The sequence below is a fragment of the Patagioenas fasciata genome, chromosome 9 (genome assembly GCF_037038585.1).
Source record: "Patagioenas fasciata isolate bPatFas1 chromosome 9, bPatFas1.hap1, whole genome shotgun sequence".
NCBI classification, from domain to species: Eukaryota; Metazoa; Chordata; class Aves; order Columbiformes; family Columbidae; genus Patagioenas; species Patagioenas fasciata.
Genome location: NC_092528.1, coordinates 15,709,289 through 15,733,262, shown reverse-complemented (window position 1 = coordinate 15,733,262; position 23,974 = coordinate 15,709,289). Strand labels below are relative to the sequence as shown.

The 23,974-nt window shown below is 38.3% G+C and overlaps 1 protein-coding gene across 2 annotated transcripts in view; it reads right to left on the bottom strand.

Moving 5' to 3' along the window:
* RASA2 (RAS p21 protein activator 2) overlaps window positions 1-23,974 on the bottom strand; it is a 423,219-nt gene that overhangs the window by 26,826 nt on the left and 372,419 nt on the right. The window contains exons 1-5 of one of the 2 annotated variants that reach the window (XM_065844393.2): window positions 21,534-21,691; window positions 14,939-15,044; window positions 9,534-9,637; window positions 8,438-8,532; window positions 4,493-4,569 (exon numbers count right to left, since the gene is read on the bottom strand). The exons of the other annotated variant lie outside the window; for it this stretch is intronic. Coding sequence (XP_065700465.1) covers window positions 4,493-4,569; window positions 8,438-8,532; window positions 9,534-9,637; window positions 14,939-15,044; window positions 21,534-21,594 — 443 coding nt within the window. The 5' untranslated portion in view covers window positions 21,595-21,691. Of the gene's footprint in view, window positions 1-4,492; window positions 4,570-8,437; window positions 8,533-9,533; window positions 9,638-14,938; window positions 15,045-21,533; window positions 21,692-23,974 lie in introns of those variants that run through there. 2 annotated transcript variants of the gene reach the window in all.

Below are 23,974 nucleotides of genomic sequence, written 5' to 3'. Positions count from 1 at the left end.
CAATGGTCACACAAACTTGTTTTTACAGACTCTCAGAAAGGAACACTGCAAATGTATATTTTTAAAATGTGATACTATACATGCCATTGCAGCTTTAGAAAAAAAAACCAGAGCCAGCACTGAGCCAGCAGTTAACCTACTGCATTATCTTTTTTACCTCCTCATTCACACATTAGAAAAGGAAATAACTGGAATCAGAGACAAAAATTAATTCAAAAATGGATTCCGGTGTATCTACACGAAATTTAATGTAAAGTTTCCAATTAATACAAAAATTATGTATAAAATCAGGGCCTAGCCCACTGTAAGTGGTCTCTAAGAGAGTCATTCAAAGGAAAACTAACTGTATGCTTGTATTTTTAAAAAATAGTGTAAGAACTTCATTGATATAAGTAATTACAAACCTTAATTTGACTTCCTCCAGGGAAATATGTATTCCAATATAATGTCTTTAGAATGCTTATACAACCTGAAAGATGCAGCTGGCTTTAGAAAATCCCACCTTAAGAAAACTCACCACTTTTTCTTCCCTTCCCTCCCAGTCCTGTCCCTCTGCACCAAGTGAGACCAGATCAGTCAGTTGTGGTGTACCTTGCACCACTTTTTGTCAACTTGAGCAACAGAAGGAGACTTCCAGTTTTTAAGGAAAATTTTTTGCCGGTTATCCACAGTTTCACTGATATATATGTAGTTTGTGATACATTAATATTTAATCTTCCCCAAGCTTACATCCCTTATATAAAGTTGAAGAACAGAACCCTAATAAGGAACTAAATTAAAAACAAAAACCAGAAGGAGTTGGGTGGAAGATAGAGTACAAAAACAAACAAACATGAGGAATCACATTCCTGGTTTCATTACACGACAACTGACCAACCCTTCAGTATATGCAGCAACACTTATCTTTCTAAAAATCACATGTTCTTTTCCCAACAACTTCTTGCTTGGAAAAGTTGGGTTTACTATACATACTAGCATGAGAAACAAAGCCTTTGTCCCTCCCACACGAGCTGTAAGAGGCTAACATCATCAGCAGCTCTCTCTTGTCCAAATCTTTAACTGCTTCCTACTGGAATGATTTTCAGTTTTTAAATCATCCACATCATAAAACCCACCTAGAAGAACAACAAAAATTGTTTCTATAACCATGTCTACAGAATCAAAATACTTAGAATCTGTAGCCTAGTCAGGTGTACTCCTAACACTTTGGTTTAGCCACATAAAAGGTGAGGGGGGATTCCAGATAATGCTTAGAATCACAGCCCTTGAATCACTTGCTATTGTCTGTGCATTTAACACGATATTTCCTCTAGTGTTGTGGAAGTTATAGCTACTACTTTACATCTTTGTAGAACTTCTAGGCTCTCAGAGAATACATGGTGGAAATCCATTAGAAACTTACCAATGCACAAAAGCCAGCCCAAGTGTCTAGAATTCTCTTATCCTACATAAAAATGTAACAGGTGAAGGTTTAAAAGCTTCCCTATCTCATTATCCTGAGAGATTGTTAATTTGGACATGAAGTAAAACATGGCTCTGAAAGGGAAGCATTATCGCCTGTATTTTAAGAATTTTTTTTTCTACTTTTTTTTTTTTTTTTCTGTGGCCAATACTTTTTCAGTTTTTGGAAAGGTCAAGAAGAGGCAGGGACAGAAATATACATATACACCCACTCTTTGTCTTCTTTTACTCAATCACAGCTCTGCTGCTTCCTATCTTCCAGCTTTGTTAAAGGAGTTACTAATACAATGACTTCTCAGCACCTGGTGACTAACAAAACATAGCCGTAAGTGCATCACTGACTAATTATACTCAGAAATTTACAAAATAAGCAGACTTTTAAAGAGTTGAAATTTTCCATTAAATAATCTAACATATCTTCTGTAACTTTCTCATGCTTTATGATCAAATGGGTCCCAAAAATTCCCTCACATCCATTTCTATAATGCTATATCCAGTGAGAGATTTCTTATTTCTCATGCGTACATCCAAAAATACATTTATGTACAATATACTACTTATACAGCCATTTTTTTCAAAGCTATCAGCATGTGTGGTAAAATACTACTAAATATTTTTAGTTTAAGGAACTCTAGTGCATTTCATAATCTCAGACGAAGACAAAAGTACTGATGTAATACTGCAGCGTTTAACGCACAATCCTCTCCCACATGTCAGTGAGTGGGTGAGTGCAGCAACCACCAAAGAACCCTGACTTCCTTTTGATCGTTTATCTCCATCATAAAGAGATCCTAAGAGAGGGCACATTGAGTAACCCACTTCCGACTCAAAGCTGCAATCTGCAACAGGAACTTTCTAAAGTAACTTTTCTTCATCGTGAAAAAAACAAAAATGTTTTAAAAATCATAATTAAAAAATTAACTTAGACTAAAGTCCATGGATATATATAAAAAAATAAATTTAAAAACCCCAACATCTATCAGAAAGTTAAGTTCGGAATAAAATATAAAGTCAGAAAGCTCCAGACAGCTTTTGGTGGTGAATAGTCCATGGCGGAAAAGCCATTTTAATTGTGCCTTGTGCTACAAGTGGGATACATAAGTAAGAACAGCAGGACTCCCAACCAACAAAGCTGCCACCCACTGTACAAAGAGAAACACATTCTAAATTCTCTTTAAGTTACAAATATACATTAATGTACTGCAAGTTTCCATATCTTATCTGAACTATCAGCCTACAAGAGCCACGGAAGCACCACTAGTTTCACTGGTTCAGTTCTTTCACAGAACTACCTTCCCTTTCCATACCAAGCAACAGAAAAGCAAAGAGATTATTTTGCTACGTCTTGCTACAACTAAACTACTCATCTTGGTTTAGATAGTTGATTAAGACAAAAGGAATGTAATTTAAACTTCATAATGAAAATTACATTAGCAAAATCGACAGTGTAATGGTCCCCCCTGCTCCCTGGAGCTGATGAGAACATGAAGTCAGTGAGACAAATGGAAAACCACACACCATTTCCTCCCCTCACAGTTTTGCAATACAACCCATTCTTTCTCGCTAAATCCTCAGAGAAGATTAAAAAGATTTTAAAAAGCCAAAAACCATCACCTCACTCTCTGAATAAATATATAAGTTAATGAACAATATTGGAAAGCAAAATTAAAGAATCTTACTATGTTTTGAGTTTTTAACTCTTAATCTTCCTTTAGTCTTTATAATCCCCTAGTTTGTACACTTTTTCTTCACTTGGTCTATCCCACAATCTGTCAGAAGACAAGTGCAGAGGAGCCTTTATTTCTTTCTGAATCACTAAAAATAAAAACCTGAGGTAAGACTGACTTGTTCTCCTGAACCTTACTCATGCTGAGAACATAAGGAAGAGTTACAAGAGAACGCTGCCAATCTCACTGAGTCTGCAGGTCATTGCTTTCCACTGGTCTATTCAATGAGGGGAAACAGTCTCCCAGAGGCAAATAACATAGAAGGCTGACAGATTTCTTCCAAAATATAGGATAGGATTAGTTAGTTTCTAAGAAAGACTGGTTTCTTCCAGTATGCCATTATCAGATAAACTTTTTATGAGTGTCAAAACATTTCTGTACAGTTTTATTTGCGTTAGCTGCTTATCAATTTCAAGCCTTAAATGCATTGCTTAATAACGAATAAAAAGCAGCAGAAATGACCAGTATATGTGAAATTTTAGTCTGCTGTGACTACTATCTGTAAGCTCTACATTCAGAGTCCCAAAGCCAGCACACTGGATCATTATCAAATACAGCTCTAAGAGAAACATGCAAGAATACACGCTGGTTACTATCTTCCAATGCGTCTCATTCTGCGCTTTTTAATATTGGTGACATTTGTCTTTTATGAAATAACATATACCAAAATCTTACTGTTTCTGTGAAGCTCTTTGACATGCTGTAATGTCTTTACACTTCAGAGTCAAAATTGTTTGATAGTGAAAACTCCTGAAGCTGTCGCTAAGAAATTATACTGAAACGTGGCAAAGTTATGCTGCTCCAAAATGGCAATTCCCATACTTTGTTTTTCTAGAAAAACTCCTTATCATGGCTACCCACGAGAAAGTAATTCTGAAGCAAAACTAAAAGTGGATTTTCACAAACCAAAATATTACTACTGAAGAAGTTTCACACTGTTCCCAACACCTGCCAGCAGCTCAATTCTGTCAGTAACAGCAGTTTCGGGTATTCCTGGCTTTCTCACCAGACCCAAGTCAATTGGAATTACAAGACACTGAACTAATGATACCAGACAGCCATGCTGAGTCCTAAAAAAAAGGTGAGTGCTTTGGGAGCAACAGAGACGAGCAGTTGTGAAAAGCTTGTGCAGGAGCTTCCTAAGCATACATCTATTCCCTCAGCAAGGTAGGCTCCATGGAAAGTCACACAAAAAGGAAAACATTGTTGGTACCAACATCTGCAGACATTCAGTATTAAGAGAGACAAATCCTATTGTGATCTAACAAACAACTAAATATTCAAGGATTAATGTATTTTCTTACTGTACTACTAGTTGCTGGCACACAGATCCATTATCTGTTATCAGTTCATTCAGTTTTAATTCAAGGTGAACTTTTCCCTGAAAAAAACAAGAGAGAAACATAAATAGTATTAAAAGCCTTTATTTTAAAAGTAGTAATTAGAACAACAATATAGTTTACAGTTAGAAGCTATTTAAGGTAATTCCAATATATCCACTTTAAGCAAATATGTATTCTAAAGCACATATCCTGCAAGTGGAGTGTAATGCATTTGAACTTGGAGAGACAATGACAAAGAGAAGCGTTATCCCCAACTGTAGACACCACATGAATCGGTCAAGTCTCCACAGATCTAACACATGCAAAAAATATTTCTTCCAGCTTGAGGAAGTACCAAGGACAAGAGTCCCTTGCAGTCTTTTTTGTCCTAAGCACAGGATGAAGCCTTGAACAAACCAACAGTGAGCTTGTGAGCATTTCAGGAGAAAGTTCTAAATTGACCTTGGACTCTGAAGGCAGTCAGACATATTTAGAAAATTAGAATAGTATGTAGTAGCCATAACCAGTAACATTTAATACCCTGCTGTGAAATCCTGTCCATCCCATCAGACTCAAGATCATTTAGAAATTGACTATGCATCCCAGTGCAGCTTTCAACTGTCTCACGAAGTCTGCTGATGCACTCATGGAATAGCAAACACAACCAAAGGAGAGGAAAAGATGGCAATAATTGCTAAACCTGGCTTCCTCCTTTTCTGTTTCTGAGACTGTAGGATGTATTAAGAAAAAGAATCCATAAATGATGGCACAGCGTGAATCAACTTCAGAACTTCGCAACGGCAAGACCACTCCACCCTTTCAATAAAAAGGCTCCAAAAACTCCAATATGCAACTTTCCTGGCATGATCAAAATTTGGTACTACAACCTTGCTCCAAACATCTACTGCTTGAACAATACTGCTACTCCTTTTGGTGTCTGGCCGTTCACCATGGCTTTCACATCTAAGACAATCACACAGTAACACAGTCTTTCCTCTCAACCATATTCTCCTTAGTGTTCTTGGAATTTATCTATTTGCTAAATGGATCATCAGATGACAATGGTCTGTCCACAATTATCATTCTTAAGGTTGTGACGTGGAAGGTAATTTTAAAGTGCAGCAAACAAAGCAAGATATAATATGAAGTATAGTTCTGCTGTACAACACTAACATGGAAGTAAAACCCCTAGCTGACCTTGCACACATTTTCTAAAGTACTTATGTTTTCACATAAAACTGAAATGTTTTTATTGTAAATCCCCTGGGGCAAGGGCTGTGTTTCTCTCTATGTCACATGGGAGGAGAAGTGAAGTTTCTTTTATACCGAAGTTTTAAATGTAACTCTTCTGGGATGCTTGCCAAGTGTTCTGCAAACTGTTACTACATGCACTGAAACACAGGTACATTAAGAAAATATTTGTCAAGCAGAGAAACTCAATTACAAAAATAGATTCAGAGGATGAAAACAGGATAGCAAGAAGCATGCCAACAGCCTTACAAGGCAAAGTTTTTGAATGACAAAGAAAAAGACAACATTAGTAGTACTTACTGTAATAGCTGCCTTAACTAGTTTTAGTATGCAGACCTTGTGAATGCCCTGAACATCTCTTCCTTTTGCTTAAAAAAAACAATAATTAAACAAAAATAATCTGTTCTACACTGACCACCAGGAGTAAAACAGAAACTTTACTGCTCTTGAGAACCATCTATAGATGCAGTTTATCCAAAACTCAGCACCATGATGGCTACAGTAACATGGCTCTAAGTAAATATTTCCCTTACACGTATGGAGAGTTTTGAGTATGTTTTCATTGTTTTGTTTATTGAGAGCAGCATGATGATTTCCTGCAGTGGTTGGTCTGCAGGAAATATCAGAACTTTCAACATAATATGCAACCAGGTTTTAAACGCGGTTGTACGGGTTGTTTTTAGATCAAAAAATAAAAAGAAATCAGGCATTCTTATACAATAAATAAGCAGCACACGTACTCTTAATCTGTAGATCTCAGGGTTGTTCAAAGGCAGGTAAGTACCATTTATACTTTACAATCAGTTTTCAGATACTGACTAGAGAAAGATGGAGCTGTTGATTATGTAGCCAAGATTCACATGATAAAGGAGTTAAAATCAGAGTGTCCAAATCACCAACTTAAACTTCAGAACTACAAAAGGAATTTAGTTCAACACTTTTGTTTTTACTATTGCTACTGCATTTTAACTCTGTATTTTAAGAGGTTTTTTCCTCCCTGTTTATATATTTTTTTTTTCTCACTGTTTATATATTTTGGTCCTTTCTACATTATAAAATAGTACAAGTATCTATAATAAATACAAATTTTCTACAGCTCTTCAGTGGAAGCTGGGCTAGGAGCTATATTTAAAATTAGTATGCCTGCAGGTGTTCATATACTGTGCTCACATTCCATATACTGCTCTTACAAATTTCTTGGAAAAAGGAAGCAGAACAGGAGAAACCTACCAAAATGCCCTAACCCAAGGAAAGACTACCACAAAGGACACACACCTTAGCAGAAAAGGTCATCCTTTAATGGAAGTGTCAGGCAGGAGCAGGGTCGACACGTCCCAGCCACAGAAAAGTATCGAATAGAGCTCACATCCCACTGTGAGCTACAAAGCCACGGAAAATTATTTATTTCCAATACATAAGAAATTGCTAAATTTTATTAATGGAATATGATAATTGAATTTTCATACTTACTCATAGTATTATGACAAAAAATAATATTTAATTCAATACATTATGACTGAGAAAAAATTATAGCAAGCATGACAATATTCAAGTCAAAGCAGAAACTGCTTTTCACTTTGTATTTGAAAAAGACTTTCTAGAACAGTCAGACTGATTAGATGGAAGAATTAGAAGAACAGTGAGACAACTTGCAGTTGGACCAGCTGATCTGTAGGTCATTTCCAGCTGAACTATTCTATTATACTCCATTTTAAGCGAACCAGGACCGATTTCCAACAGATAAAAGAAAGTGGTGCTTGGATGTTTCAAAAATGGGTTTTCATGTAAAGCAATCACATGCCCTCCTAGACACCTAACAGCTGCATGCTAAGCTTACAGCTCAGAGATGATTAATCCTGGAAAATAACACGTTTGGGGTTTTTTTGAGAATTCTGTGCACATTCACCTCTTGTAAAAGTAGACAAGATTCTCCCTAACCAGAAGGGCTTTCGAGTTACTAGAAAAATACAAACTCTCCCAAGTCCAAGACTTTTTCCCTTAGCCAAGTTATTAGATTTTAATATTTTTTTCAGATTTGCCTGTCACAGCAACAAGGCTAAAAGATACTCAAAAATACTTCTCTGTTTTCTTCTTCAAACCAAAAAGAGAACAGCTAAAACTTCTAGAGCCATCTCATTTTCACGTATTACTAGGACAATCCTGTCAGAAGAACCTGAACCACAGATCAAAATACAACTCTGAAGCGCAAGTTATTTGATACTGAATGCAGAAAGTATTTCAAAATACAATAAATGGGCACAGAACAAGTACCTCCAGTTTTGGAGACTTTAACCATTTCATGTCACATAATCAGTCATAATTTCACCAAAACTGACTAAAAAACCAAAATGATCTAGTAGTTTCCTAAATTATTCACCTGTCTCAAGTACATTGCTCTTTTGCACCAAATATTTCAGATATCAAAATACCGTTAAGTCATTTCCCAAACAGTTGCTTTGAGTCTTCTGCCAGTTTTAAGAATACTGGGGAACAATACAGCCAGCTTAGAAATGCTGAATATGCATTATTCTCTAATTAAGCTGAAAGACACAACTGTCTCACAAGAATGAGACAGATGCTAACTTCTATCTGCCACAGCTCAATATAAACTTCTACCATTATACGCACTCATCTATATTTAATTTTTAAAATGTAAATGTGTAATTTAATAGTTACCTGAACCTCTGAATTAGAATCAACAGGTTGAAGCATAAACCAGTTCTCTTTTCCTGTGTAGTTGCATAAATCTTCTTTTTTGATGGACACCTTTCCTGGGGGAAAAGAGGGGAGAAAGAAAAGAATAAATACAACTTTCATCTGAATAGGACAAATATTTAAATAGATTTGAAGTTTGATTTTTGTTTAAAATCTCTTTTACATTTTTTTTTTAAGCTCATGATACTATATGAAAAGCTTATGGAAACAAGGAACATGATGCATAAGTGAAGCAGAAAAACAGCTTATATAAAGCCAAATTAAGTTAATTAAGATGTGTTATCTTGGATACCACTAAGATTAGGCAAAAAGAACAGACTTGTGGCTGAAAATAATACCATAAAGATATGAGAGAACAGTAATGGTGTTGAAGAATGTTTAAATAGGAAACGGAAGGTAGATGCCTTTTACTCTTCTGATTGCTATTTGGAAAGCTATTATTATACCAAATTATCTGGCATCCTGGTGCAAATTATTTCCTTCCTCAGTTCAAGTAATGCAAAGCCTCCTTCCACAGCAGACTGTTAGAAGCCTATAGCAACTATATCCAAACAGCAGCTGCAACAGAGCCATTATGTAGTAGGGGGCAGGAGGGGAAAAATCCACCTCCTGTACAGGCATTTTGTGGCAATTTATAAGTCACAAAGTTACAGGTTGCACTGACAGAGACAAAAAGTTACCTATGAATAGTTTTAAGAATTATTCCACAATTGCAATTATTGTGGAATTATTCCACAATTTATTCTTTAAAGACCTACAGGTAGGAACAATTATTTGAATATTCCAATGAAATGGAAGTGGAGAAAAATCAAATAGAATTTTAGAAAAATGTATTGAGACAATAATTATAAAACTATAAGATGTCCTATTATCCTAAAAAAAATAAACATTTTAGTAAAATAAAGCAAGGAAACAAAATCCTCCTTTAAAAACTTTAAAGGAACATTTAGTTTAAATGCAAAATACACTGTTTTTAAAAATACATCACTTCAACAATTCTACGATACTGAAAATAAGCAAATGTTACGCAAGATGTAGATGGTATCCCAGAACTTACCTATACGCAGGTCTTTTTGTAAAACACTCTTATCATACATGTAGAAGGACAACCACTGGAATGGTCTTGGAATCTCAAAGTAAAACTCTTCCCCAAAATAAGGGCTGAAAAAAAAAGACTGAAAGTTAAAACAGAAGAACACTTTACGTAATTTATACAGAAGACAAACACTGAAATGCTACATTTTTTATTGCAGTCACAGACCTTGGCTTTTAGACCTATACTTATCTGGCATCAAAACTATCCACACCATTTCATTACAAGAACATATAATAACACTGCAAGCTAAGACTACGTGAAAATGCCTTATGTATTTTCAAAAAAGGAAAAAAAAAAAGAGCGTACATGCAGAAGGTGGTGTATCCTCAGCAATTTTAATTCTGTTCTTCTGTCTTGAAATTATTTTGGTTGGTTCTCTACCCATCACAAACGACTTCCTGAGACACTCAAGTTTCATATTTCTCATTTTTTCATTCAGTACATGATTAAATTACATTAAAATACAATTTAAGAATTACTTCACTAACTGATATTTGTTTAGCTCTAACTCCTGTGTCAAATTTGATGCTCAAAGATTCAGACCTGTAAAAACCCATAAGCATTAACAACTAAAACAGAGCAGCGAAAAAGAGAAGCATTAATCTCAAATATACACGTTCTCCTGCATGCTGAAATGGTCACATTTCTCCACCTAACAAAGTCAGATATAATGTTTACAGCTCATTCTCCTTAACTGCTATTTGCAGAGCCCTCAACATAACAAGACTCTGGGTTCCTCTATGACAGACACATTTCACACAGCATGTTAGTATCTTCACTCAAGGAATTTATACGTCCATTAAACTTAATGAGTACTTATGGATGCAATCATACCCAGCAGTCAGAACAATGTATTCCAAAAGACTGAAAAAAATCACAATGTCATTTGTGTCACTGCAAGTTGTGAATTCTGAAAATCAAGTGTATCCACAAAAAAAACCAACCCTGCTATTTTGGAACTACTGGGTTCTTCCAGACTTCAAATACTCTCAATTACAATGTATTAACATCACCAGAGAAAAGTGCGTAGCTTCATTAAACTAATTTTAGCCTCTGCTTTCTTTCTACAGGAAAGTACTGTGATGACACTTACATCAAACCCAGAAACAAAGTTGTTAGTTGTTGGGTTTTTTTTGTTTGTTTCCCAGTAAAGTACCTTTCTGGCACTGTATTGCTACAATCCTTTATTAGACAAATACAAATGAGCTTATGTTTGGGACAATCAGTTCATAGAAATACCTACCCAAAAGGGTATCAGGAAGAACAGGATATCATCCCTACTCTATTTCCTTCAAAATAATTACATAAAAACCACCAAATGCTTAAGAAGCAATGATTGATTAAACAATTCAAAAATAAAAGCTGACAACTAACTTTAAAAATTGAGAAAAAAACACAGGTGAAAAATCTAGCATTCCAAATGTCAAGAACCAATTTCCAGAAACAAAAGCTTTAACTGCAGGAATTAATTCTGAGGAATTTCACAAGTAAAGATGTTTCTTTTGTTCAAACACAAATCTTTTACTATAGGCTTCAAGGCAGACAAGGTTTTTCAGCCTCTCACTTTTTTTTTTTTTTTTTTTTGTCACAAACAACCAATTCAGCTTTGATTTCAAGGGCTGGGTTGTCAGCACCACCACTAAAGGTATAAGTCCATGAGCATTACCTTTAGCAGAGGTGCAGCCCTAAGCAGCCTCAATTTCCTTATTACCTTGGCTGCAGGTTAATTGTATTGACACAATGACTCAGACCAAAAACAGATGAAACAAAGATTTATTTTACACTTGAGTCAATTTCATGATATAGGTGCCCTAACAGCTATATAATAATAGCTGCACCAGTACAAACAAAGAGATATTAATAGCTGGCCACTGGTATCAGGGGAAACTCTGCTACTAACTCAGCATCAGCCAGACATCCTAAGAGGATCGCTGGAGTACAATATACATCAACAACTGCAGATCGCTAAGTGTTAAGTACCCATTCTTGCTGGCTCTATGTAACTCTATGTATCCACTTACAATCAGATAATTTGTGACAGAGACTATTAGCAGAGACTTCCAAAAACCTATTTAGCAGCCATATCCAATGGCTAATGAGAGCAAACTTCACAAGAACAATCAGCCACTAACAATCATTATTTTGATCTCAACAGTACATGAAATCTCAGATTTGGCAAGAAAAAACAGGTTAATAGTATGAGCATTAATAGAAGGTAATGCATTGTTTTATTCATGTTGATAAGTATTTCTTTACCTGGATTAACACTACTGCCTTATAAGCCAGTTGTTGATTATTCTTCAGCAAAGTATGAGGCACAGAGAGAATATTTAAGGGGAAGAATACAAAGGATTAGTAAATAAATTCTTAAGTGGATATAGAACTGGCTGAAGGAGTAAAATATGTTATACCAATGAGGAAGAATTATAATGCAGAACTTACTCAACCTGTTCCTCAGGGAGTCAGTCAGTTTAGTACTTTCATTTGTGGCTTTGATGAAACAACTTTAAAAGACTGCAGTGGATACAAAATTAGGAGATGGTGCTAATTCAAAGGAAGACCAGACTGTTATACAGGAAGAACTGGATTACAGTAATACAGGAGATTAAATTTAAATGGGTGACATATTCCTTTGTTCTTCCCTTCCTTGTTACATTTAATTGGCAGTTCTACAACATCCACTGACCAATGCCCCTAGAGCTATCATTTGATAAATGCAACGGTTATAGCAACAAATAATTTTTGCTATAACCTTGCATTCACATGAGGTTCAGTTTGAAAAATATAAACTTAATTTAGTTTAAATAAAATAATGCAACACACACATACTGCAACCCCTCCAAGACCCAATTCTTCACATTTGACCATAGATACCTGAGGAGGCCCATGGATTTACTTTAAGCTTTCCAAGGAAAAAAAAATGTCTTTCTTCAGAAGCCACAGAAAACCCACATCACGCCAGAAAATATTTATTGAGTCATATTCAAAATACCCTTCTTTCACTTCAGTATTAATTCATGGCTTTATAACTTTGAAAAGTCATTTGTTTCACATTTGCACTCTAACAATAGCCCCAGCACTGGTGGAAGCTCAAACTTATCTGCACATTTTAAAAATACATTTCTTCATTAGTTTTCAGTCACTGTAGTCAAAGATAATTTTAATTCTAGTGATAACTACTTGACTAGCTGATATTTATAGAATACAATTTAGATTACAGCTAGTATAAATTTGCAACACAATATGGTGACAAAAAGAAACTGAATTACATGTGTAAGAAAAAGCAAGCAAAGAAAACAATTAAATTCTAAGTTATATTTATGACTACAATTATCCTGTGCTACACCTTACTGAAAAGCAAATTATAAAGTTTTCAGACTAATAAGAGATCAGAGCTTTCATCCTCCCTTCCAGTACCTCTAGGTTAGTACAGTATTCTAGCTCAACACAGTAATAAGCAGCAAGATGGTATAATCAAGTTTCTGGAACAAGTGCCAGCCTTCCTAACTGCATACACACTAGCAATCAAGTATAAGCATGCAACTCCAGTTGCTGCTAATACAGGATGACTTATTTCATTACATCTCATCAGTTTGTATGGAACCCTACTTATGCTTCAAATCTAATTTAACGCAGTCATAATTCAGAGGATGAAGGAGTTTCCTATGTAGTGAGTGGAGGCAATGGCATCTACAGGCAAAGAGTGATCCAGAACACTGACTTTTAACTCCTAATAAAATGTTCTCAGCTTCATATCACCTGAAAATTCTCAATTTGAGGGGAAGGAGGTGCATGTGTGTCACTTAAGACCCACCCTCCAACTGTTGTTTTGTTACAGTGATACTTTTCTTCCTTTCCTCTCTAAAGTACTAATGGCACCGTTTCCATTTAAACAAGTTTCAGATAAAACTTCACTACTATTTAAAACAATTTTGATCTATCTAAGGTGACGTATTTTATCAAATGTTTTACTATGCAGTTAATACTTATTATCAGGTGGCAGAAGTAGACAAATTCAATCATTTTGAAACTGAATAGAATAAAAACATCTGTGTAAAAATTAAATATAACAGGTCTTGTTTCTAAGTATAGTAGCAAATTTCAGGGTTTCAATTATTAACATGTCTAATATCAGACAGCAAAGTCTGTTGGGCTCCCCTTCACTCATCAAACTACTGTCTATTTGAAGGTGAAATTTTCAGTTTCTGCTTTACTAATAGAGCCTGTTCAACATTGTTCTCTAAAGGATTGTTCAGCAGAGTTTGTTTTGGTAATTGATCTCAATTTCAGTCAGTTAAATTCTGAAAGTTTTCTGGATCTCACTATAGCAGTTACAGATCAGGAGGATGAGCAATATATTTCTTCCTGATTGCATGTGTATCATGTCTACTTTTCATACAAAAGCATAAGGAGGCTATAAAATGATGTTTTGAAAGTGTAAAATTCCCTATTTAAATTTGTCATGAGAAGTATCGTGTTCTTTACCTGGAAACATCCAGAGATGGCTCAAAGATCAAACACTAATAATAAAACCACTGGAAACAAGAAGAATCAGGAAAATTTTCAAAAGTTTGAACAGGCTTTCTGGGTTTTAAGAAGGTGGTTTAATGCCTCCTCCAGGTAACAAACTGTCACTCAGATATTCTGAACAATGCAGCTGCAACAATGCTACATTGTGGGTCACTAGTGAATTTAAAGCTTTGAGATATAAAAGGACCTACACTGCTGCACCTATGTTATCCTGACTCTTTTGTTCGATTGTTTTAAGGCTCTAAGACAGAAGCACAATCTACCACTAAGCACTGCTTAGGCAGGCAAAGCAAGCCATGCTATGCCAGTACAGCTTATAGTGCCCAAAACAAGAATTTCAGGAGAGAAGGCAGCCTATTCAGGGGGACATTCAACAGCGCACAAAACTCATACATGGAAAAGTTCCAGGTCCTTCATTCTAGAAACAGGTTTTACAAGACTGACACTAAAAGCAAAATTCCACTAATACAGACCAACATGTCAGAAGTAGGAAATAACATGGAGAACAACTAACAAGCAGATTGCTTTCCCTTGAAAACAACTTGGCAAGAAAAAGAATGTTACGCTGCTCAACAGTACAGAATAAAGTAATAGTGAAATACGTTTTAGCATGCTTCATTTTTAAAACCACTGTTCTACTCACCAGCCTCAATTTTGTCCTGTTTCAACTACTCTCATGATTTACACATTGCTGTAACATTTCTGAGTAGTTGCCACAAGTCAGCTTTCAATTGAAAGAGGTATAAGCAAAACCACATGCACATTGATACATATCTTGTTTTTAATCTGAACTGAGGCAGTCGTGCTTATCATCTCCATTTAAAAATTAAGCTTACCTTAAAGATTTTTCAACTACTTGTGTGCGGAAAACTTCTTCTTGGTCCAAGTTTATGGTACAGAAAAAGTCTCTCATTTTGTTGGGTACTAAGTGTTTGGCGTCATCTGTAAATAAATAAATAAATAAAGACTGTAAATATTGAGGGGGAAAAACCCACAAAGTATTACACGTAAGAATTTTACAGTTTTAATGCATGTCCAAAATTTACTTTTCCGTTCAGTTAGCACACATTTCCACATTTGTTTTCAATTCACAAGATCCAACAGCGAGCAGGAATTGCTCCATCCTGCTCCATCAGGAATGAGAGCCAACATGAGCAGGACGGCGCTGACTCATGGCCACTGCTTCCTGCAGCACCTGCACTTTCCCTAGAGAGGGCTCCTCTTGGGCTTGACCCCAAGCAGCTTGCTAAATCTGAGAAGCTCACAGCCTGAGGTGATACAGCACGAGGTCATAAGACCAAGACATAATCTGGCTGAGCTATTGTTCACTTTGTATTTTCTCTGCAAATGTTTTGGCTAAAGGAAGCTGATTAATAAGAACTTACTGATCAAATCTTTATTTCATTTCCTGCAATGAACAGCTGATTTTAAGTTGACTGATACATTCTCAAAGGTTCAGCTATAAGCACGGTCTATTTTTTTATAACTGTCCAGTCTAGTAGAACACAGAAAATCACCTACTGACTAAATGCAACATGCATAAGAACAAGTAGAAAAGGAAGTTTCTAATGAGACAGGATGATTGCCAACACAGGAATACAAAGATTTGCTGGGTATTGAGTCTAAGCCGCTGCAATAACACAGGCTAGACACCAGACAGCCTCTTAGAAAATGGTTACTTTTAAGCAGTTACAGCTAAAAAAAAACCAAGTCCCAATGTTTAAATGGGAAAGCTCTTCCAAAACCTGAATGCCGAAGATATCTACATTTATTTACAGCAACACTGTCCTTTAGCTTAAACAGTTATTTCCCACTGGATATTTCCTTCCCCTCTTGATGTTTTCGAAGACCACAAACGCTTTTCACCTTTCATTCTGCTAAAAGAAACAAGACAAGCTTTTCTGATACTCTCATATGAGAGGCTCCTAATCAGTAAGTAGCCATTGCCTGTCCCTGTTCCACTTTAATTGTTATATAATATTAAACACAGGCAACCAGAACTATACTCTGCATTAGGTCTTAACCAGGACCTTTTACAGTAGCATTCATCCTTACCCGCTATTGGAAATTCCTCTCCCAAAGAAACTTGGACAGTATCTAAACTTTTTATAAGGTATTAAAAAGTTATAGGATGAAAACTACATCAAATTACTGAGTTTTAATTATGTCTGAATAACATAACACCTCCACTTTCAAAGACCACAGCTTGAAATCGTATTTGAAGTGTCATACATATGCTCCTTTTTAAAAAACTGCATCTATGAAGCACAGTGGAGTAAGCTTTATTGTCTATGCTGTTGAGATGTAAAATCAGAATTCTGTTTTCTCTCTCTCTTTTCCACAGCCTCCCTCCATTTTTTTCAGGTTAAATAGATAATTACAGTCTTGGAAGTTAAGTAAGTAATGCCTGGTGCTGGGAAGGCTACCACAACTGTGTCTGAACAGTGACAGTTTAACAGGGACAGGGACTGAACTTCGTCCATTTTCTGAGTCTGGGAATGTACATGGATGGAAAGAATGAACAGATGCTTAAGTAACTTCCACAGTTAAAACTTGTGCTCTCAGAAGCGTCAATGAGCTTTTCATCAGTTTGGGTGTGGGAGAGGAGGAAGTCTACATATTATTTTTAAACACCACACAATGTTGACAGATTGAGACGGAACATTTATTAAAATAGATTTTTTTAAAGTAAACATACAAAAAAAATATACAAAAATAAAGAGGTCAGTAATTCCTAGAGACTTCTGATACTGTAGTTTGTCAAGAACTGAATATATCAGTTGTTCCTGATAAGAAAATTTGTTTTTTAGTTAATACTCTATAGGTAAAAATAGGATGGTGAAGCTAAGGTATTTAATTACTTAAATGTCACTGTAAAGGTACTGTACAGTGCACTTGGAAAGTAAATCACAATTACTATAGCTTTGTGTTTCATTAAAAGAGTAAAAATGAAAAATTGTGAATTATGTAGAAATATTTATTTCTATTGTACTGCAGGTTTTCAGTATGAATAGAAAATTTATACCCAAGGGAATAGAAGGAATAGAAGTTTTGATTTTCTAATGAGATTAAAAACTTTATTTTGTAGCCCAAGTGTTTAGCTTTAAGGCACAAACAAATTTATTGAGTTTTTGGGAGGAAGCACAGATGATTCTCAGTTCTGAGTTAAAAATAACCTCAGAGAACTTGTCAGGTGAAGTACACGAGATTTCATATCTTTCCAAACACCTCTTAATATCTATGACTGTGGGGGACTTCTCAGCTATGTAGTGATCCAACTCAGAATTCAAAGCAGCTTCTTAAGCAACAAAAAAGTACAAGTCCTCGGACTGATTACACTGTCTTACTTTTCCCTCAAAAACCTAAGACTATAATGGTTGCATAAAAATCAAGCATGAACAACACCAGATATCTGCTCGAAAGTTTAGATTTTCAGTGCATTCATCAAGTATGCAATTCTGAATTCTGAAGACCACACATATTTCACTGTTCCAAGGATGCAAAGGAAAAAAGTTAAGAACTAAGAGAAGCATATTGAGAAAATACACACCAGTGTTTTTCAAGAGTTTGTTTAGGAAGTGGAGGTAGTATGAATGGTTAGTCAGAAGCACTAAATGAAGTTGTTTTGGGGAGAAGAGAAATATTAAACACATTTTAGATATAACCGTGGAACTACATTTCCAGACTCTTCACAGAGGCTGTCATTTAAAACTACATAGTGAGACACTTAGGTGAAATGTGCAAGTGATGAAACAGCAGGAATAACTTAGTTATTTTGTATCAACCATATCAATTCACCAGTTTTGGTCACCAGACTACCTTAGACCAGAAATTATTCTCAAATGACACAGTTAGTAGCCTAATTCAATAGGGGAACCATGAAATGCATCGCTGAAATAAACATCAACCTTTTTATTTTGAAAATACAGAAGTTCACAATTGCAATTAGTTACCTGACTTGTAAACTAACTAACTTTATTGCCACTCAGCTACTTTGGGAAAATAGTAAAAAAATAACGGCAGCAATTTAAAAAACAAAACACCATGCTTTGTCCAATGATGCATATTGGTTTGGCTTTAAAATATTTAGAAAATATTGTTTAGGTTCTCTATATAGATACCTAGTAAAACCTCACTTCAAGATAAGATTAGATCAAACAAAAGCGAAAATCTGCAATGATAATAAAAACTCAAGTGTTAGAGCGATGGGAATTCAGGTGTACAGCTTTTAACAAATTCAAACTCTCCACATTATTTTAATTTATGAGTTAGTAATAACAAAGCTAGTAATAATAGCAGCGAGGCAACCTATCAAATTCAATGGTTCTGTCAAACTCCTTTGTCTGCACATCGTTTATTAAATGTAGACACTACACAAAAATATCAAGTTAAAGCTTGTTCATTGTTAACAGTTTATCAGAAACTGAGCAAAAGCCAGAGGTCAGATACATAAATGCTATTAGCAATATCCTCTGCTCGGTCAAAGTACGCAATTAGTGTACACCCTCTAATAGGGACCGCAAACAAAGAAATTTAGAAGACATTAAGGCACAAAAACTCCAAAGTACTCACTTCGGAGGACTAAACATATCATATAGCAACAATGAGATTCACTCCAGAAGCACGGCATAATCTGAGATAACCACGCAGTATTAACAACTCAGTGCAAGAAGTCTGGAAAAGAATGTGTCCTGAATTTTGTCAAATGAGCTCTAGGAGACCACACAGACATCTTCCAAGTGCTCCACCAAGACAGGTTTCAGCAAACTCACTAAAAACCAAAACAAATAAAATCACTTACCACCTAAAAACATACTACTGTATGTCATAAAGGGAAAAGAGAAGCTAGATATACAGTTTAAACCACTACACTATCAGATATGCCTAAATTGACATCATATTCATGTACCATTGTAAAGTGCTTTTGTCATTACTATGACAGAGAAAATAGAGCCACCAATACAAAAGAATTGTCATAAAGAAAAGAGAGGCCTTCAGTGAGTTTTTGATGGAAATCTGCTAAATTGTAATGCCATATTTTCAAAAAAATATTATGGGGTCTTAAGCTTGTAAGACCAATTCACCTTGCCTCTTGAGAACAGGAGGCAGGAGACTGGCTGCAAACACTGGTAAAGCAAAAAACAGAGTACCAGGGACTGCGCATGTTTTCCTCCTCCGTTTTTTCACTGCTAGGTATGCAATAGCAACTTAAGCCACCTTTAAGTATATACCCCAATGTTAAACCTGTAGTGATGATTTGTATAGCGTCACTAACTTTAAATTTTACCCTCTATTTGTGTACTGTAAAACGACAACCTAAATAAGAGCTTACTACAGATGTTGTTTTCTATACATGTAGAATTACACAGAACTGACACTACCTCATTAAAACTACCGCACTCTCTCGCACAACACATATAAAATAAGTCAGTGTCAAGTCTTGTAGCAGCTTAAATGCCAACAAAGCTTAGACACAGAAATGTATTCCACTTCTAAGAAATATGTTACAAGGGATTCTTACAGACTATGCACATTAACTTCCCAAAGTGAGGTCTCCCTCCAGATCCAGAAGAATGACATAATTACATTCGGTTATTACTGTTCATTCAGAATGTTTTCCCCTAAAAAAAACCACATTAGTAAAATACTAGCAAGAAGTGAAAATAGAACAGTGTGTGCTGCGCAACGAAGCCAAAAGTGCATCTAGGGATCTGATGTTTACAAGCTTCCACAGTATAACTACCTCATCCTTCTTTTTTTTTTTTTAAACAATGGATTTATTTTGTCAGAATAAACAAGTTGGTTTACGAAGAGGTTTTGACACTGTTTTAAGACACATCTCTTATTGCAACTATTACTTCCACTCATTTTACAAATGGGCTCCTACAGTTCTTACAGTGTCCATCTTTGGCAACCAGCTTCTCACGTATTTCCCAGGAAGGTCATAGTCCTTGGTTTACCATCACTTTTGCCAGGTAAACGAACATTCAAAGTTACGATACAACTGCAGGCTCAATCCAGAACACATAAATGGGACACTAAAATTAGTTTTGATGTAAGCCTCAAGACATTTTGGGTTTTGTCTTTTACTGCTTAATGGAAGAACTTTACCAGGTTCAAGTATCACAACACGTAAAATTCTTTGAATGTTGTGTTCTCCAGTATTGACAAAAACTTAAAGATAAAAGTTAGGAAGCAGAGTTGTGTTAATAAGTAAGTTAGCTTCAGTCATAACTGTCTTAGCTTCAAAATTAACAGCTTTTTCTTTTTAAAGGCAAGCTGATACGTATTATTTCTGTGGTAACTGCTACCAACACAAGATCTCAGTAAGCGTGTGTTCAGCCTTGCCTACTAAGCAAGCAATCACTATCATTAACGCTGGAATAGTCGCAGCTCCAGCTATACTCCATGCAGCCTTCTGTTTTCATGACCTAGTCTTCTATTTACTATTCAAGTCTATACTGCCTTACAATATCTAAGTAAACACGACTCCATTCCTCCACCAAATCTAGTCCTTCAAAAGATTTTCACAACCGGTTCTCAGTCCCAGTGCCATGCCCAATTCAACTTGTTTTGCTTCATTCTCAAAAAAGTCGATCGGCTGCGTGAGAAAGGAAATAAACGGGTTGCATCTGAATGGTATGAATGTGTTTCGATACCTCTCAGGAAGCCGCTGCACATCCTGTTTCTCCCGTGCTCTGAAGCGCTCCCCGGCCCCACGCGGTGCTGCCCTCCCCGGCCCCTCCTCCCCAGCTCATCCCTCGGTTTCCCACGTTACTGAGTGTACAGGTATTTTTAGTCAGCACTTCCTAACCACCAAAATAAAGTCACCAGCCTCTCTCTGCCTCCCTCTCACCCGCACACACGCTACACAAAGAAACAGAAGCATTAATGACCGTTTCCAGAACAGCACTCTACCACCAACTTCCTGCACATCAATAATTTCGCAATTTCTGCTTGACAAACAGACTCCGATGCCCGAGGTCTGGACGGGAGGGGGTATTTCTGCCCGCCCGCCGACTCAAGGAAGCCCTCGGAGCACCGAGGGCTCCCCAGCGCCTCCGGGGCTCCAACGGCCCCGCCGCATCCCGCCCGGCCCCGGGGCCGCGCCGACCCCGGCCCTCCCGGCCCCGCCAGCACGTGCCGGCCGCGCCCGCCACACAGCCCCTTCCCGGCGCCGCCTCAGCGCGGCCCCGGCCCCCCGGGCTCTCTCTCCTCGCCGCCCGGCCCGGGGACAACGCCGCGAGAAGCTGCCCTCAGCGCCCCCCGCCCCGCGCGCCACGGCCCCAACGGCAGTCGCGCGAGAGCCCGCCCGTCCCGCCGCGGGGCGGGAGAGGGAACGGCCACCTGAGCGCGGCGGCCCCGGGCGCCCGCCCGGCCCTGCCCTGCCCAACCCGCCGCAGCCCGCGTCGGGCACCGCGCCGCACTTACAGATCTTCCCGCGGAGGTTCTGCAGCACCCGAACCTCGTCGCCGCCGTCCCCGGCCGCCATCGCGCCAGCGCCGCCGCCTGCGCAGTGCGGTGCGCCGCAGGGGGAAGGGAGCGGCGCGGCCCCGCCACACGCCCGCGAGCCGCCCCGCGCTGCCGCCCCGCCCCCGCTGGCCACCGCCCTCGGGGGCACCAGAGACCAGAGAGCGGCGGGGGGCGGTGGGGCGCATGCGCGCTGGCTCCCGTCTCCCAGCAGGCCCTTGCGCGGCGGTTCCGCCCTCGCTGTGTCGGGGGCTCGGCCCGGGCAGCTCCAGTCCGCAGGCCCGGCCCGACGGGGTCTTGCTGTTCTGTTCCCGCCTCCCGCACTGCTCGGTGGTGTCGGCTGCTTCTGCAGCTTCACCGCTCCCTGCCTTTGTGTGCCCCGCGCAGGGGCGGAGGGGCTGGAGATGGACGCGCCTTAAGCGCCTGTATTTACCGTATCAACGCATTAAACGGCAGAAACAAGTGACAGAGCCGGTCGCTTTGATTTGTGGTCCGCTGGGTACTTGCTTCTGTGCAAAGCTGCGACGGCTTTTGTCGAAAATCTTCTCCTGCTGTCTCTTGTTCGCGTTGGCAGGCTCGGCCATGTCAGAAATGCCATAAAACGAGGGAATGGTTCAGCTTCCAGTGCTGCCCAAGAAAGCAGGTGCTGTGGCTGGAAGGGGCGATGCTTTGCTCACTGGAGCCTGCAGACACCTGAAGGAGTTAGCCGCTCACAGAGCAGCTCGCCTTCAGCAAGAATTGCCTCCTATTTTATACCGACATTTACTGAAGATACAGATCCTGACGTGAAACTCTGGGATCTTGCATCTGGAGCTGGCCCCGGTCCCACACGAGTCGTGGGTGCCTGGCTGAGCTCTACAACCCACCAGCCACCAGTGGCTGGGGGCCTGGCCAGTTTGGTGACACTCAGGTGTGCACCTCAGCATCCAGGCCTGTAGGCAGTCTGGTGGCAGCCTTTAGTGACTGACATACCCTAAACCAGAGGTAGTTCAGCGGGCTAAAAAACTGTTTTAGGAAGCAGTAGAGGCCTAGGAAGCCCTCTTCAGTCTGTCCTTCTATTAAAGCAAAGGGAAGCTTGGAAAGTGTCAGGTCAGCCTCTGTCATTTGTCTCTAATTGAAATCCTCTGCTGTGATGCTCTGACCACTTATTTCTCCTGCAAAAATCTTGCCATTATCATTAAGATAGAGCATCAAGCCTTGTAATCTGATCATCAGGCACTGCTAGGCCTCATTCCTTGGTGGCTTTTCCTATAGCACTTTGGCAGTGGTGAAGTTCTTTCCTCAAGCCCATGCTCCACATCATGGTTGGGGAGCACAGGGACACATTTAAAGGTGGCAGGCAGGGGATGATGTGGAATAAGCTGCTTCATCACAGCAGTAATGCATGTATTTGTGTGCATGCGAACCCCAAATCCACATAAAGGCACGAGTTTGCATTAGCTGAATGTTAACCTGTTAGAAATGAGAGATTCCTCTACAGCACAAGCGGAGGTTGTTATTTCCTGCAGCTGGCTATCCAGCCTGGCTGTCCTGGTGAACTGAGGCAGTGGTAAACCAGGCAGTGTCAGCGCTTCGGTCTGAGAAACAGGGTAGCACTCTGAGAATGAAGACATAGGCTTAAACTGTGGGTTGCAACAAATGAGAGGTTAGATTGTGTGACTAGTTCTTCCCTACTCTCTTGAAAGTTACTTAGCATCAACTTCCTTCAAAGCACAGGCCTCCTATTGACATTATCTATGCAACTTCTAGTTTTGCCAATGTCCCTGGCACTCCATACTGTTTTAATCTAACATGCTACATTCAGAATACTGTTTCAATTGCATGAATTTCATTTTCGGCCTCTCTTAAAGTTACATTTTAGGAGCATCTCCATGACAGGTAAGTCTGTTCAGCTAAGGATGTAGTTAAGACAAGCACTGGTGTGCTAAGTCGCAAACTTAGGGGAAAGATTTCCTGTTTAACCATGAGGATGTAAGTAAGAGATCTTCTGCGACAACATTTTGTGTCTGCCCAGATGTTGAATTATCAGTGATAATTGCTATATTAAGGAAGTTTAGAAGAAATAAAAGTGATGATGACCCTTAGTGGCTTACTTCATATGCTTCTACCTGTAGTTTAGCTGTCATGTTAGCTCCTTTCACAGAAGACAGCAGTATCGTTCAGTGTATTTGTTCTAATTTCGGATATGTCATAAATGAGGATTGACTAACATCTTATTTAGATGCACAGACTTGGGATGAGCTACCTGTCTTTTCAATTATCATTTGAAATAGAGAAAAATGTATTTGTTATATGTGGCAAACTTTCATGTTTTTGTTTAGTTATACATCTCTCGTGAGGATCATCCCAAATGACCAGCATAATTTAGCTTATATTTAATTTTTAAAGGCTAGTGACACCTA